The sequence below is a fragment of the Prinia subflava genome, chromosome 3 (assembly GCF_021018805.1).
Source record: "Prinia subflava isolate CZ2003 ecotype Zambia chromosome 3, Cam_Psub_1.2, whole genome shotgun sequence".
NCBI lineage: Eukaryota > Metazoa > Chordata > Aves > Passeriformes > Cisticolidae > Prinia > Prinia subflava.
In genome coordinates, this window is record NC_086249.1 from 16,738,491 (window position 1) to 16,751,808 (window position 13,318).

The 13,318-nt window shown below is 39.8% G+C and overlaps 1 protein-coding gene across 2 annotated transcripts in view; it reads left to right on the top strand.

The window, feature by feature from the left end:
- The window catches only part of GSK3B (glycogen synthase kinase 3 beta), a 143,919-nt gene that overhangs the window by 94,781 nt on the left and 35,820 nt on the right, over nucleotides 1–13,318 (top strand). For both annotated transcript variants that reach the window (XM_063394059.1, XM_063394060.1), the window contains exons 5-7: nucleotides 750–880; nucleotides 2,715–2,821; nucleotides 12,006–12,103. In XM_063394059.1, the coding sequence (XP_063250129.1) occupies nucleotides 750–880; nucleotides 2,715–2,821; nucleotides 12,006–12,103 (336 nt within the window). The remainder of the gene's footprint in view (nucleotides 1–749; nucleotides 881–2,714; nucleotides 2,822–12,005; nucleotides 12,104–13,318) is intronic.

Below are 13,318 nucleotides of genomic sequence, written 5' to 3' on the forward strand. Positions count from 1 at the left end.
GACATCCTTCCCTTGCCCTGTAAGCTTGTCCTGTGAAGTTCTTGGCTTTGTAAAATATCCCCTGGCTGTGTTCTTCCTTGCTAAGGGGTTAGCCAGCCCTGGAAAATGGGCAGAGAAGACTCTCCCTCAGAGTACTTGTTTGTTGTGCCTTGCATAAAATTATTCTGAACAGTTCGTTTTCTTTGCCTTCTGTTTTTGTCCAGAGATTTGAAATTAAAATTACTCTGTCCCTTCAGCAAGAGACACTGGGAGATTCACTTCAGTGACAGGCTGAGACACTTGCCTTGTCTTTGGGCAACATTTAGTATATCTTTATCAACTAAAGGGGGTGTTTTTTTGGATTTTGTGGAGCATTTTTTTAGTTGTTTGTTTGTTTTGGAGTTTTTTTAATAACCTGGAATACTTTGCTGCTGTGAAGAAGCTGATTTGTAGAGCAAGCTGAGACACCTTTATTTTGTGTATGCTTTTTATGATTGCCATTATTTACAAATGTTGGAAAACTGGCACAATTATTTCTTTGGAATTAGGCTAGTTATGCTACCTCAAAGGACACATAAAAAGATTTGAACCACATGTGTGCCTATGTAGCAAAGGGTGTGTGGGGAGGGTATGCAAATAGCTTGTCCACCTTCATAGCCCTAATAGGCATTCAGTATGGTCTTTTTCTCAGTGGTTTTGCTTTTCTTCTAATAAGGGTTTGTGCTAAACTAATTGTTTAGCATGATTTGACTGGTATTTCTGTGTTCCAGTTGTACATGTATCAGCTGTTCCGGAGTTTAGCCTATATCCATTCCTTTGGAATCTGCCACCGGGATATAAAACCACAGAACCTCTTGCTGGACCCTGATACAGCTGTTCTAAAACTCTGCGACTTTGGAAGGTAAGCACATTTGTGGCTTGAAACCTGGTGAAAAGATCTTCCCTCAAAGTGAACCTTTGAAAGACCAACTTGAAACCAACTTTGCCAAGAAATTCTCTGTGTCCCTTAGAAGGTCTTTATTTGTAGCTTAAAAGAGGAATTACTGATACTCTATTTTCTCCCCAAAGTGAATTCAGAGGAGTGGCAGGGAAGAGCTGAAAAAGGATAAGAGGGGAGGAATTAAACTTCACACCTCTTATTTTTGCAGGTATTAAAAAAATAAAACCACCATGACATAGGGAAAATACTGCACCATGGAAAAACAGAACCAATTATTGCCGTGAAATGTGTTTGGGCAAGAGAGGACAGGCGTGGTGGCATTGTAACTTAAAAAGGCTGATGTTAAACTAGTCAGTCTACTTGCATGCATAACAATTCACTTAATGTTGCAAATACCATAGAGACTCAAAATCAGAAGCAACACTTCCAGCTGAAACTCTTGGATAGTGGACATCTATGTTCTAGTTTCCAAAGGCACATTTATTTCAACATACACTCAGAATCACCTTTAGATTCCAGCCTCCTTCTTAGAACTGATACAGAAATTCTGGCAATCTGCAGTGAGATAGGACATAGATTTCTCTCTGGGAAAGTTCAGTCTTTAGATTGTGCTGTAACTTTGCAGACTAAAATAGTTGGGGTATATGTGTGAGAGGTCACAGAAGCTGCTGTTGCTAAATTTGCTTGCCCATAGTGAGCGGGAATGTCAGATGGGGGTTATTAAGCAGGGCATCATCACGGCGGGTGCCTCAGGATCTCCTCCTCAACTGGACCTCACCAGTGTTGGAGCAGAGTAGGAACCACGCTGAAGCTCAAAACTGACAGTGCATAAAAAGGGAATACTTACTAGTTTTTATGAGTGGGAATTTGTTAACTGTAGTTTCTATATAGAAAACCAAGACTTTTTAAAATGGATGATGGAAGTTCTTCTTTGCTGAAGGCCAAGAGGAATGTCTGGAGAGCTGAACACTGGATTTGGCTGGCCTGCCGCTCTCCAGTGTTTGGGGCTATTTTGGTGAACATCATATTTCCAGAAAGGAACTTTTGTCTTCCAGTTCCTTTTTGTCTAGCACTTGTTAATTAAGAAAGAAGTGTAATATGCCCATAGACTCATGTTCCCAAAGTGATGTGTTCTTGTGGTCCATTCTTTTCTTGGATTCTTTCAAAGAGAAGTATTGAGGCAATACTGTAAGTGATTAAATCCTTTGTGGCTGATTGAGTACAGTATAAAATAAACCCTCATGTTAATCGTGGGCTATTAACGTGTGAATACAATGGTGAAGGCTTTTTTTTTTTCTTTGTCACCTCATACCACACTCCCTTAAGTAGCAAAGAGGCAGAATATTGTGATGGAAACTAAAAACCAAACAAAAACCCCAACCAACAAACAAAAAATCCAAACAAACAAAAATCCCCCACTCAGTCTTTGTGACTATCTATGGCTTTTGAACCTGAAACTGTGACTACGTTTGACTGAACTGTTTTCTGTCCTCTTTTCCACTGTAAACAAGCCTTTGTATCTGGCAAAAGACAACTGGCAGCCAAAACTTTGACCCCATTTTTCCCCTAGATTGTAGACAGAATTTCCTTTGCTGTCCCCAGTACAAGGTAGATGCTTGATGGATTGGACTGATTTCACAGTGGCTCGAGGAGTCAGTTTGCATCAGCTTAGAAGAACATTGTACTTCAACATTTGGGAATTGGGAGTGAGTGAGGAGTGCCAAAGCTTAATGTTGGTCTGCACAGCAATACTGTAAAAGTGTTCATGACTGAAATACTGTTGTTTCCTTTCCAGTGCAAAACAGCTGGTTCGTGGAGAACCCAATGTGTCGTACATCTGCTCTCGGTACTACAGGGCACCAGAGTTGATCTTTGGAGCCACCGATTATACCTCCAGTATAGGTATGTGTGTGCATTTGGTTGACATCTGTACCAACTGCCTCAGTTTTTATCCTGTACGGAAGTGTAAAGGTTTCCAGAGATCTCAAATATAATCCCCAGGGGCTGAATTTGGTTGTTGATTATTAGGTACCACTTTTTAAAGAAATACAGCTGTTTTGTAGGAGGCTGCTGTGCTTTCTACGCCTTTTGAGATTTCAGCATCAATTGCACTAGGAAAGGAGCTTTTTCAATTGGGGGCCAAATCTGGTTACAAGTAAAAAAACAATTATGTCACGTTGCCATTTAGTTTAAAGGTAGGTATGAGATCTCAAGACAAAAAAGCATTTTAATAACTTGAAGTAACTGTAAAGAATGTCTGTAGAAAATCAGCTACTGCTTCTGATGTGCTGTAGTTTACACATAAATCTGTAATTTATTTACTTGGCTTTTAGTACAGAGTTTATATGGGGAGGTAAGTGTAGCCTAATGATTGACTTTAAATCCTGTTTACAACTTTAATATATTGTGTACAGCAGTCCTTCTAATTCGACTAATTCTGCTAGCTTTTGCTGTCCTTTAGTCATTAATTGTGAACACAAAGAACTCTTTCTAAATACCTGACACATAGCTGTGTCATGGAGATACTAGGGAAGCTGGGGGTTTGATAGAGATGGGGAAACAGCCAAGTTTTCTTACAGTAGAGACATAAAAATGAACAGCAAAATTAAAATCTTGGAAATGCCCAACAGTGTGTTGGCTGCTAGTTGGTAACTACTTCAGTTTTTCAGGCAAAATACTACCTGGGTTCCTTCTGAGTTCTAGTGCAAAAGAGAGTAGATTTGGCTCTCAGCACAATGTTGGGGAACCTTTTACCTTGCTTACGGACTTGAGTCACTTAGGCAAGGTTTAATGTTTTCAAAAGAATTTGGACATCATGATCAACTTTTGGCAGACTATGTTTATAACTAGTATATTTAAACTTATTGTATTTGAACTAGTGTGAAACTCAGTGGCTGGCTGGCTTGTTTTAACTCTGAAGTTTTGTTTCTTAAAAAGGAACAAAAAACGCTACCTCAACACGTTCCTGAAGACTTCCCTGCTATCACTATTTTTTTTTCACATTAGTTAATATTTAGTATGTTTTGTAGCAACTCTTGCATATCTTCCTGGTAGGAAGAAGAGGCAGAACCAAGAGTAGTCTGGGGAAAATACTGGCACAGTAAAGATAAAAGGGGAGAACTTACTGTTGGCTGCTGCCAAAAGTGGCAGCCCCACCCCTGCTCTTGGCCCTGGATACCCTGGCTCTCATCTCAGAGTTTGCTGTTTAATTTGCTGATTCGGCATCAGCTGACAAGAGATTTTGGCAGGTTAACTTCCTGCTGTGTGAGTGAGTGCAATCAGCATTAATTGTGCAGTCCAGTGAGCAGCAGAGCCCAGGTAAAAGCTGAGTGTTGTGAGCTCATGAGTGAGAGGAAGGTGGCTGATGCCATTTGACATCTTCATGCCAGCTGAGAGCTAATAGATTGGCTGAGCTGCATTATCAGAGTGCACTGAGACCACTTGTTTCAGAGGATAACTGCATAAAACAAGTATTTTATGTGTCAGCAAGAGAAATTGCTTTATAGATAAGCCTGTGAAGTGTCTCTTGCTCCAACTGCAGACCCTTTTTCAAGTTGCACTTTCCATTTTTGTTGTTTTACCTGCTGATCTCTAATATAGTTCTAATAAAAATTCCATTCTGAAGTGGAATTTTTCACTTGCCTCCAAAAATATCGTGAATTTCAGTCATTGTTCTGATTTTCGTGTGCCAAAAAACCCCACCTGTCCCTCCGAGTCCTTTCTTTAAAATTTGCACTGAATTGCTTGAAAATTAAGTTAATACTCCTTTGTACCTTCCTGTCCTATCCACCTTCCACTTCTCTCTCAGCAGTCTTTGGATTTGGGAGATGAGCAGGAATAAAATGCTTATACAAGCTTTACAGTTTCCCAGTGTTCTGCAATATGCTAGAAATTCTAATGGTTATTTTGTGGTGCTGCTGTTTGTACGTATTCCTTAGTTCTTGCTGGGTAGGCAGCAATGGTGGACAGTGAGAACTCTTACTTCCCATGGGATTGTTCATCTAAACTCATCCAGCTTGTTGGAAAGCCAATCAACAAGCATAGAATGATGTATTAAAAGAAGGGAAAGAGCATGTAATTATTAGCGCTTTATGCATAGCTCAGAGGATAGGGAACTGTGAAATGCTTCAGTATGGTAATACTGCCTTTAAAGCTTATATTTTGGCATACTTGGTTTTTTAGTTCTTGTTTTTCTTGTGAGTTGTTAGCATAACAACCTCTTCCCAATGTAGTCTTTTTCAGTCTGTAAAAATCATTTGTGTGTGTGTTAACAAAAAGTGAGCTTTACATGTAAGGCAGTTAAATATCCTCTAGTAAAACTGTGGTAAAAGTTGAATCAGTGAAGAATACAAAGCCAAAATCTTCTATGTAGAAATTTTCCTGCATTATCTGCAAGGCTTCCAGCTCTTCTGGGGAAGGTTTGTTAATGTTAGTGCAGGGCTTATGATTATAATGTGCTGCAATAGGATAATTATTGGAAATACTTCAGAACAAGAAGTGCTTTTTAAGACTAGGCAGTGACACTGGTGGCCCTTGGCTTGACAGCACAGCCAGCTGCATTATGGCCACGTCAGTTTTTAGTCATCTTTAGCATTGTAACCAGGAGTTGCATTAGGCAGTCTGACTTCGCCCAGGTTGTCTTTAAACACATGAATTTGTCCTTGTGACATAACTTGCTCTTCAGTGTAGCAGTTGTTTCCAGGATGTGTCTTTTTATCCTGGACATCACAACAAACTGTAAAGTGGCATTTAATTTCTTAGGATCTCGATTGTTTCATTAAAGTGCAGGACTTCAATTCTAACCCAAAAGGTCCCTTTAAAAAATAACTGAGCCAGGGTTTGATGTTTGTTACACTTCTGTAAAGTACCACATTAGTGCTGCATTTAAGTATCTACCATAGTAAGAGTAGCATCAAATCACATTTGCTGCAGTTAGTGCCTCCAGCAGACCTGGGACTCTATTTTTAAATAAAAATAATGACCGGGGAAATGACCTATTCAAGTTTTTAAATAGTCCCTGTTGCCAAATAGCTACAAATCCGTACCCATAATAGCTCTGTTCTGTGCCTGCCTTACATCTTTGCAGGATTTGTCAGTGGTCAGGCACAAATACTCATGTCAATTGAGTGCCTTCATAGCTTGTACAGTTTGGGTCTATGTACACCTTTGGCTATGAATTCTGCAAGTGTTTGTTTGTGTGTGTCCCTAAAGCTTGCTGGGAATGGACATGATTTGCTTCCTGCAGCTGATTTGCAGGATTTTGTTATTGTTGTTGGTTGGTTGGGGTTTCTTGAGGCAAGGGGGGGAGAGGCAAGTGAGGGGCTGGTTTGGTTTTTTCCCTAAACCAAGCCCTTCAGCTATGCCTTGCAGTGTTTTGGCTGAGGCTTCTTCCTTGCCGGTCTGTGTGTGTTATAGCATCCCAGAGGATATTCATGGCAGGGTTCTGGCTGTGCTGGTCATATTGGGTGATGCTGCTGCAGAAAAACCCTGGGATGGCTGCCCATGTTCCCCTACATTGTCCTGGGGCAGGCACTGGAGCAGGGTGGGTGCAGACGTTTCTGTTGCTGTGTGCAGCTGAGCTTTGCCTCAGTCTTGTGTCTTTTCCCTAGGTGAGGTGGCGGGGCAGGGGAATGCTCACCAGATCCTGGTGGTGCTTCTGCACAAGGAGGGGCTGCTGGTCTCAGTGTGTTTGCTCCACTGCTGCGCTGGCAGGAGTTGGGAGCATTCCAGAGGGAACATTTATAGCCTCTGGCAGGAAAAGATTGATCTGCATGACCATTGCTGGCTTCTCTTGGGGTGTCCGAAAATAAGTCTCATGAAGTTGTTCATTCACTTTCCTCAGCAGTTTCACCTCAGCAGCCTGGAGCAGAAGCTTTTCTGCAGGCCTGCACAGTTGGCCTGTCTCAGGCCTGTCTTCCCTTTTCTTGGGGAAGAACCACCCCCAGGTGTGTCCCAGAACTGGTGCCAAACAGTGAGAAGGCTTTGCTGCTTTCTCAGATGGCAACTTCCAACGCTGAAAATAAGCAGATGTGTTTAATTTACTGAACTACTCCACCACCTGTCATTGTAGTTTCATCTCTTCATTGCAAAAGAATAGAGTTACCTGTGTTTAGCTTTTCTTCCAAATACTGGAACAAACATGTCTTTTCAAGCATTTTCATGTTTCAGCCTTACTCTTTCTCCTCAATCCATGGATCTATGGAAGTGTGAAACTTCCACCAACATAGCACGCCTGTGTGTAATCCTGAATTTGGCTTTTGTTCTGACATCCCAAATACTGTTTCAAACAAGCAGCAGTGAAAAGCACTTTGGGGTCTGGCATTTAGCAGCTAGAAGCTGTTGATTTTATGACTTCCCAGGGCTGCTTTCCTGACTCTTGATTTGTTTCCACAGTTTCCAGAGCAGCAACTTTGAGTCACCTCCAAGATGGAGGAAGTCCATCAAGGTGAAGGGATAGTGAGGCAGAGATGAATAGATGAGGGTAATAAAAAAATGGAAGTTCTTAATTTCTACTAAGTGGATGAGAGAAACTTTCTTTTTTCCCCCCTTCCTCCTCCATGTCCTCCAAATACTGAGATAGAGGAGCAGAGTGTAATACAATGAATGGTGCCTGTGCTGTGCAGAAGAGGGCCAGCTTTTCAGCCTGGAAAGGCAGAGTTTGAGATGAGATCAGAAAAACTGAAATTTGTGGACAGAGTATTACTTATTAATTTCAAACTCAAAATGGCCATTGCATGTTATAGAATTAAAGCTAGGGAGTGTGTTTTGCAGGTTGTCCTCCCAAATGCCTCTTCCTGATTTGAAGAGAAATACTTGTTTTCTTACCTTCTGTAATGCTAGAATGTATTCATAAGCAAGGACATTATGGAGATTATATTATTAGACAATGTCCATGTAACAGCCCTGAAGATCAATAAAGTAGTAGAAACTTAATATAAGAAAAGTTTTGTAGTACAAGAGGCTGTATGAATTTTTGTGTGTTTAAATTAATGAAGGTAGGTCAGGTGATAATGGTATTTGTCTAAGTGTTCTTTAGTCTAGGAAAGATACGGCATTAGCTACCATCATAATGTATGAAAACTGTCAGAAATAAGCTTTTTTGAAGATTACTGTTGCCTGGCAGTTGTATTTATTGTGTAAACCACATTTCACTTGAAGGTATGAAGAAAGTACCCTTGCCTGCTTTCTTAAAATGAATAGCTTTCAGTGTTTTCTCCTAAATTTCACATTGTCCCAACTAGTTTGGGGAAAGGCTCATCTGGTTACATATTTTCTTTTAAGATTCCCTCTTACCTTGTTTATTAGCTAATTTAAAGCATGTGAATGAGAGTCCTAGTTTGCTTTAATTAACTTGTACATACTAAACAGAAATAGTTCAGAAAATGCTTCTTCTTGTGTCGGAGCAGGTAGTTACACCATGTATTAATCTGTAGCTAGTAGATCTGACTGTAGTAAGACAGAAAAAGTGTCTGGGAAGGAACTATCAAAAACTGATTACTTCTTTTAAGCATCATGTCTTTCAATACAGAAATTAATGGTTGTTTACTTCAGGCTTGAGGAAAAATGTCACCATCCTGATGTGGTAGATACATTTTAAAATGCAAGATATAAAGAGGGTCGGGAAAAAAAGAGCAGACTATCCTGGAACCAAATTTTAGTCAAGGGCATAAATTCCATCAAGTTTCAGCAGAGATGAGATTACTTAGTTTGTTCCTTATTGTACATAGCTTATCAGGAGTTGTATAAATACCTGTGTATATTGTGTTTTGTTTCTGTCCCTCCTTAGAGCTGCTCAAGTTAGCCTCTACTCTCCAGATTTTGTTGAAAATGCTTTAAGGATTTGTTCACTTCCTTGCCCAGGGAACATTGCCGAAGTCCTAATTTGGAAGTTGGTGAAATTACATGCCTGAAAAAAATATGGGGATTTTGAAATGCCTGTGTTTTACTTCACTGTGTATTTAAAGCATTAGCAGGTAGAATAAAGGAAAAATAAATAGACTTTTAACAAGACATTAAATTGCCTAGTTTGGAAGATTTCAGTGCCTAAGGAACTACTACTTAGGTTTCTGATGGATTTGTTGTATGTTCGAGGGCTTAAATCCAGCATGAATGCTGCAAGTACTCCTCAGCCATTGCCACCTATTTCCTCATGACCTAGATCCTTACTCTTTTTCTTCTGTTCCCATGTGATGCCCTCAGCTTTCTCCTGTGCCCTCTGCTGTTTGTGCTTGGCCTTCTTGAGCAAGGAGCTGCTCATTGCTTGATTTGTTTGCAGTTGCAGTTTGGCAGGGCTGGGGCAAGCCCGGCGCTTCCCCCAGGGACAGAGCCCTCCTCACCCTGGCAGCAAAACTGATGCTCCCCGCTGGTTCTACACAGTTTTTGTATTGGATTTGAGACTTCTGCCCTACAGACTTGTCTGAAGTAGGCTGGTGGAGTGCAAAAGCGTTTAGGGAAACTAGGAAAAGCAAAACCAGCACAAAGCCAACTTCATGGAGCAGCCAGACCAGAAGGTTGTTTAAACAGTTTAAAAAAGCCACAGTCTAATCTGAAAAAAGTAATGCTAGCATAGTTTCAAAATCTTAAAAGAAAGTGAACTGTGATTGATGACTTACCCTCCTGTCAGCTTTGTGTTTGTATATATTCTGTCAAATATTTTTCCTTCCCATATATAACCTTTTCAATGCAAAAGAAGGATTTGAGTTGTAAATAATAATTACATATTTGGTGTACCTACTTGTTTTGTAAAGGACTCAGCTTATTAAAGACCCTTTAAAGGTATCTTTAAATAGACTTTTAAGTTACAGTGCTCTGAGTGCTTAGTACATTTAATTGATCTCTTCAATACTTCTGAAGAAATCTGTGCTATCTGTTGAACTGTTGTGTAATTCCTCTAAACCCAATATGCATAGGAGACACCAAAAGTGAGGCTTTGCATCACGGTTTTGCTGTATGTGCTGGTCCAACAGCAGGAGCTATCAGAGAGACACTGATGAGCAGTTAGATGCAATTAAACATTCTTTACATGATTCCTTCTTAGTTTGCTGTCCAAAAGAATTCTTAGCACCTCAGTGGCCATATGAGCTTTTATTAAATGTGACTAAAAAATTAAAAAGCATCATCTTGTATGTTTGCTTGTTGAAATTCAAGGCTCAAACTTCAAATTATTTCTGGTTACTGTTTACATTGTAAGTAGTTTTTTTGGGTAGTTTTCACACTTTTTAGTATAAACCCTGATGCAGTGTTTGTACCAAGACATAAGTAAGTGCATCCATTTGATTTAGAAGTGAATAATTTCAAAAGCTGAAATAATGACAGTGCTGTTTGTCTGCTGTATGTTCCAATTGAACCATGGTCTTGAGAAGAGGAGGGGGAAGTATTTTTGCATCGCTTTCTCACTCTTTCCTTTAGAGATGAGGGAAGGAGAACTGTGTTTTAACAGACAGATTATTTTGTTATAAATCTTAAATTCCTGAAAGCATTTTTGATTTCAGGAAATCAAATTTATTTTGCGGAACTCTGTAGTGGTTGAGACAAAGAGGTAACAGATGGCTTGTAGAACTGTCAGAGATGTTTTCCTTACTCAGACCTTTAGCTATAACTGGCAGGGTTGTGTATATCCTGCTTCACAGAACCATGGAGTCACAGAATGGCTTAGGTTGGAAGAGACCTTAAAGATCACCTTGTTCCAACTCCTTGCCATGGGCAGGAACACCTTCCACTAGACCAGGTTGCTCAGAGCCCCATCCAGGCCAGCCTCAAACACATTCAGGGATGGGACATAGTTTAAATACCTGAGGGAATAAGGATTTCTGCCATAGCATAGATTATCTCAGGTAGAAAAGGCCTCAGGAGAGAAATTCTCCTAGGGGACAAGGCTAGCTCATAAAAGTAGGTGAGAATTAAAGAAATATGAGTGGAAGGAGACTGGGTTCCCTTTTGTGGTGTTTCTTCATATTAAAGGCTTTACAGATCTTCTGTTGCTGGTTGCTTGCTTGTGATTAGATTTTAGTGTCAGGTTTCAGGTATTCATTCAGCAATTGATGACTTTATAGAAAACCTTATAGTGAATCTCTTTGGGGAGAAGCAGTTTTCTGCAACCAAGTACAATACTTCTGCTGTGTTGAGCACCTGAAAATCTCATTTATTTGCTGTGCAATTACATTTGATTCTCACAAACACTTGATAAACAGTGTTTACTGCATTTTCTTTGTTACATTTTTCATTTTAGTTAATTACATTCCAAAAATAAAATGCTATATTCTGTAGTACACTTAGATACATTCCTAAGTTGCGTTTGTAATATTCAATTGCGTAATTATTTAAGAAGATATATCTGCAATAGATTGTGAAAAATTTCTTCATGTAGGAGGAATAGCTCCCAAGGACTACTTGAGGCTTTTGGTATACATAGCAAATTTAGTTAAAGGATTCTTCTACAGATGCTGTTGACATGTGACCTATGACTTTGCAGTTCTGTTGCTCGTTCAAGCTGGCAAATGGAATTGGGATAAAGATTAGATCTTGAAGTGACTGGTTAGAGAGGCTGCCTCCCAGATCCCTTTATCATCATGTACTTCAGGATACCAGTAAGACTTGCAGTACTGGTTCATCTGTCAGTGCACGTAGGTTTTCAACATGTGTATGAAAAACGGAGTCTGTTCAACACTCGGAAACAGTAGAAACATCAGCCATTGTGTTGGATGATACCTGTGCACAGTTCATGACCAATGTGATTTAAACCAACACAGGGTTTGGGGAAATTTTCAATTTACAAATGGCAAGCATTCTATTGTCTTTTCCCTGCATATGTAAGTTTTAATGTCAATATATTATGGCATTTAACATGGTTTTCCAGTTCTCATTATCTCACAGTTTGACTTCTAAGACAGTCTGCACACTGTTGTTTTATACCAGGTATCTGATAACATTAGGATAGGAATGTTTTTTATTTTCAGCTGTGTTGCATACACTATCAAATATGGCAAAGGATAAATTAGGTTGCTTGAAGTGGCTGGTTTTTTCATGAGTGGCTTAATATGTATATTTTACTGATACCTTTCCCTGTCCTGCACCTTTCCCTTTTCAGATGTGTGGTCAGCAGGCTGTGTATTGGCTGAACTCTTACTAGGACAACCGATCTTCCCAGGCGACAGTGGTGTGGATCAGTTGGTGGAAATAATCAAGGTATGGAATGTTAAGTGTTGTTTTGACTGCATTATTCCTTGGGAATCAGTATGAAAACATGCACTGTTATAAACTGGGGAACATACATATATTCTGACATGGTTTTACAGGGTTATGCATGTAAACAGTGTTTGAAAACACTTCTTATGCTACTTTGAGAACCTGATGGTCTTTGCTTTGTCTTCTTGCAATTATGCATAATGATATATTGGGCCTTTTCCCTCATAAAGGATTGCACTTCCAGTGTGCTTGGAAAAAGTGCTTACATACTGAGCTAATATTTATTAATGTATGATTTTCATTCTTTAAGAGTCTGTTTTTCCTTTGTTGCACACAATTAGTACTTGGCTTTGAAAACAATGTTGTTAAATTCCTTATGACAGATTCCTCACATCTGTATTGCCTTCTCTTCTTCGTTCCTCCTAGCTCTTTTAAAATGAAAAGTGGGAAAGGGCACTTGTTTTTGCAGATAGAGAATCAGAAAATGTAGGGCAAAGGTGCCTTCCACCTGAAGAGTTTTTTTTTTCAAAGTAAAATAATTAGTGTGTCAGAATATGTAACACTTATATATCACTTCCATCCAAGCACATCTTGATTGATTTAATTTGGAAAGTTGTGAAAATTCTGTGGCTCTCAAATTAGAGGCATGGAAGAATAGTTCATAGATTGGTGTCTGACTTCCCAGCACCCTTGTCTACTCTACCTTTTTCAACTTCTGCAGTAAAGGAAACAAGATTTCCAGAGAGAGCAGTATGATTTTCCTCTGAATTTATACTATGCACATAATAAGATGGCATTATTACAGAGGAGAAGATGTGTTCACATGCTGTTCAGCTTTATTGATTTCATCACCGTGAGGGGATTGTATTAAGAGAATTTCCTCCTTGATTTTGCCACTACCTTGATGCATAAATATTTGTGCAGCATGCATGTGAAAAGCCCCTCAAAACCCAAATCTGTGGATAAAAAAGGAGAACTTCCTACTGGTCTGTGTCATTGTCTAGAAGAGCTGCCGGTATCTTTGTCCCTGTCCTAAGAGAGTTTATGACATGAACCAATATTGACTGGTCGTTCATTCTCCTGCCTGAAGGACATGGGCTGGTGAGGTGTGGGGGTGTGCTGTGACGTTTCTAGGCTGTCACCCCATCACTTCCACGTTTTGACACAAACCTGGCTTCTGTTGCAGTGAGTTTCTGTCTGTCTTGCTGCACATCC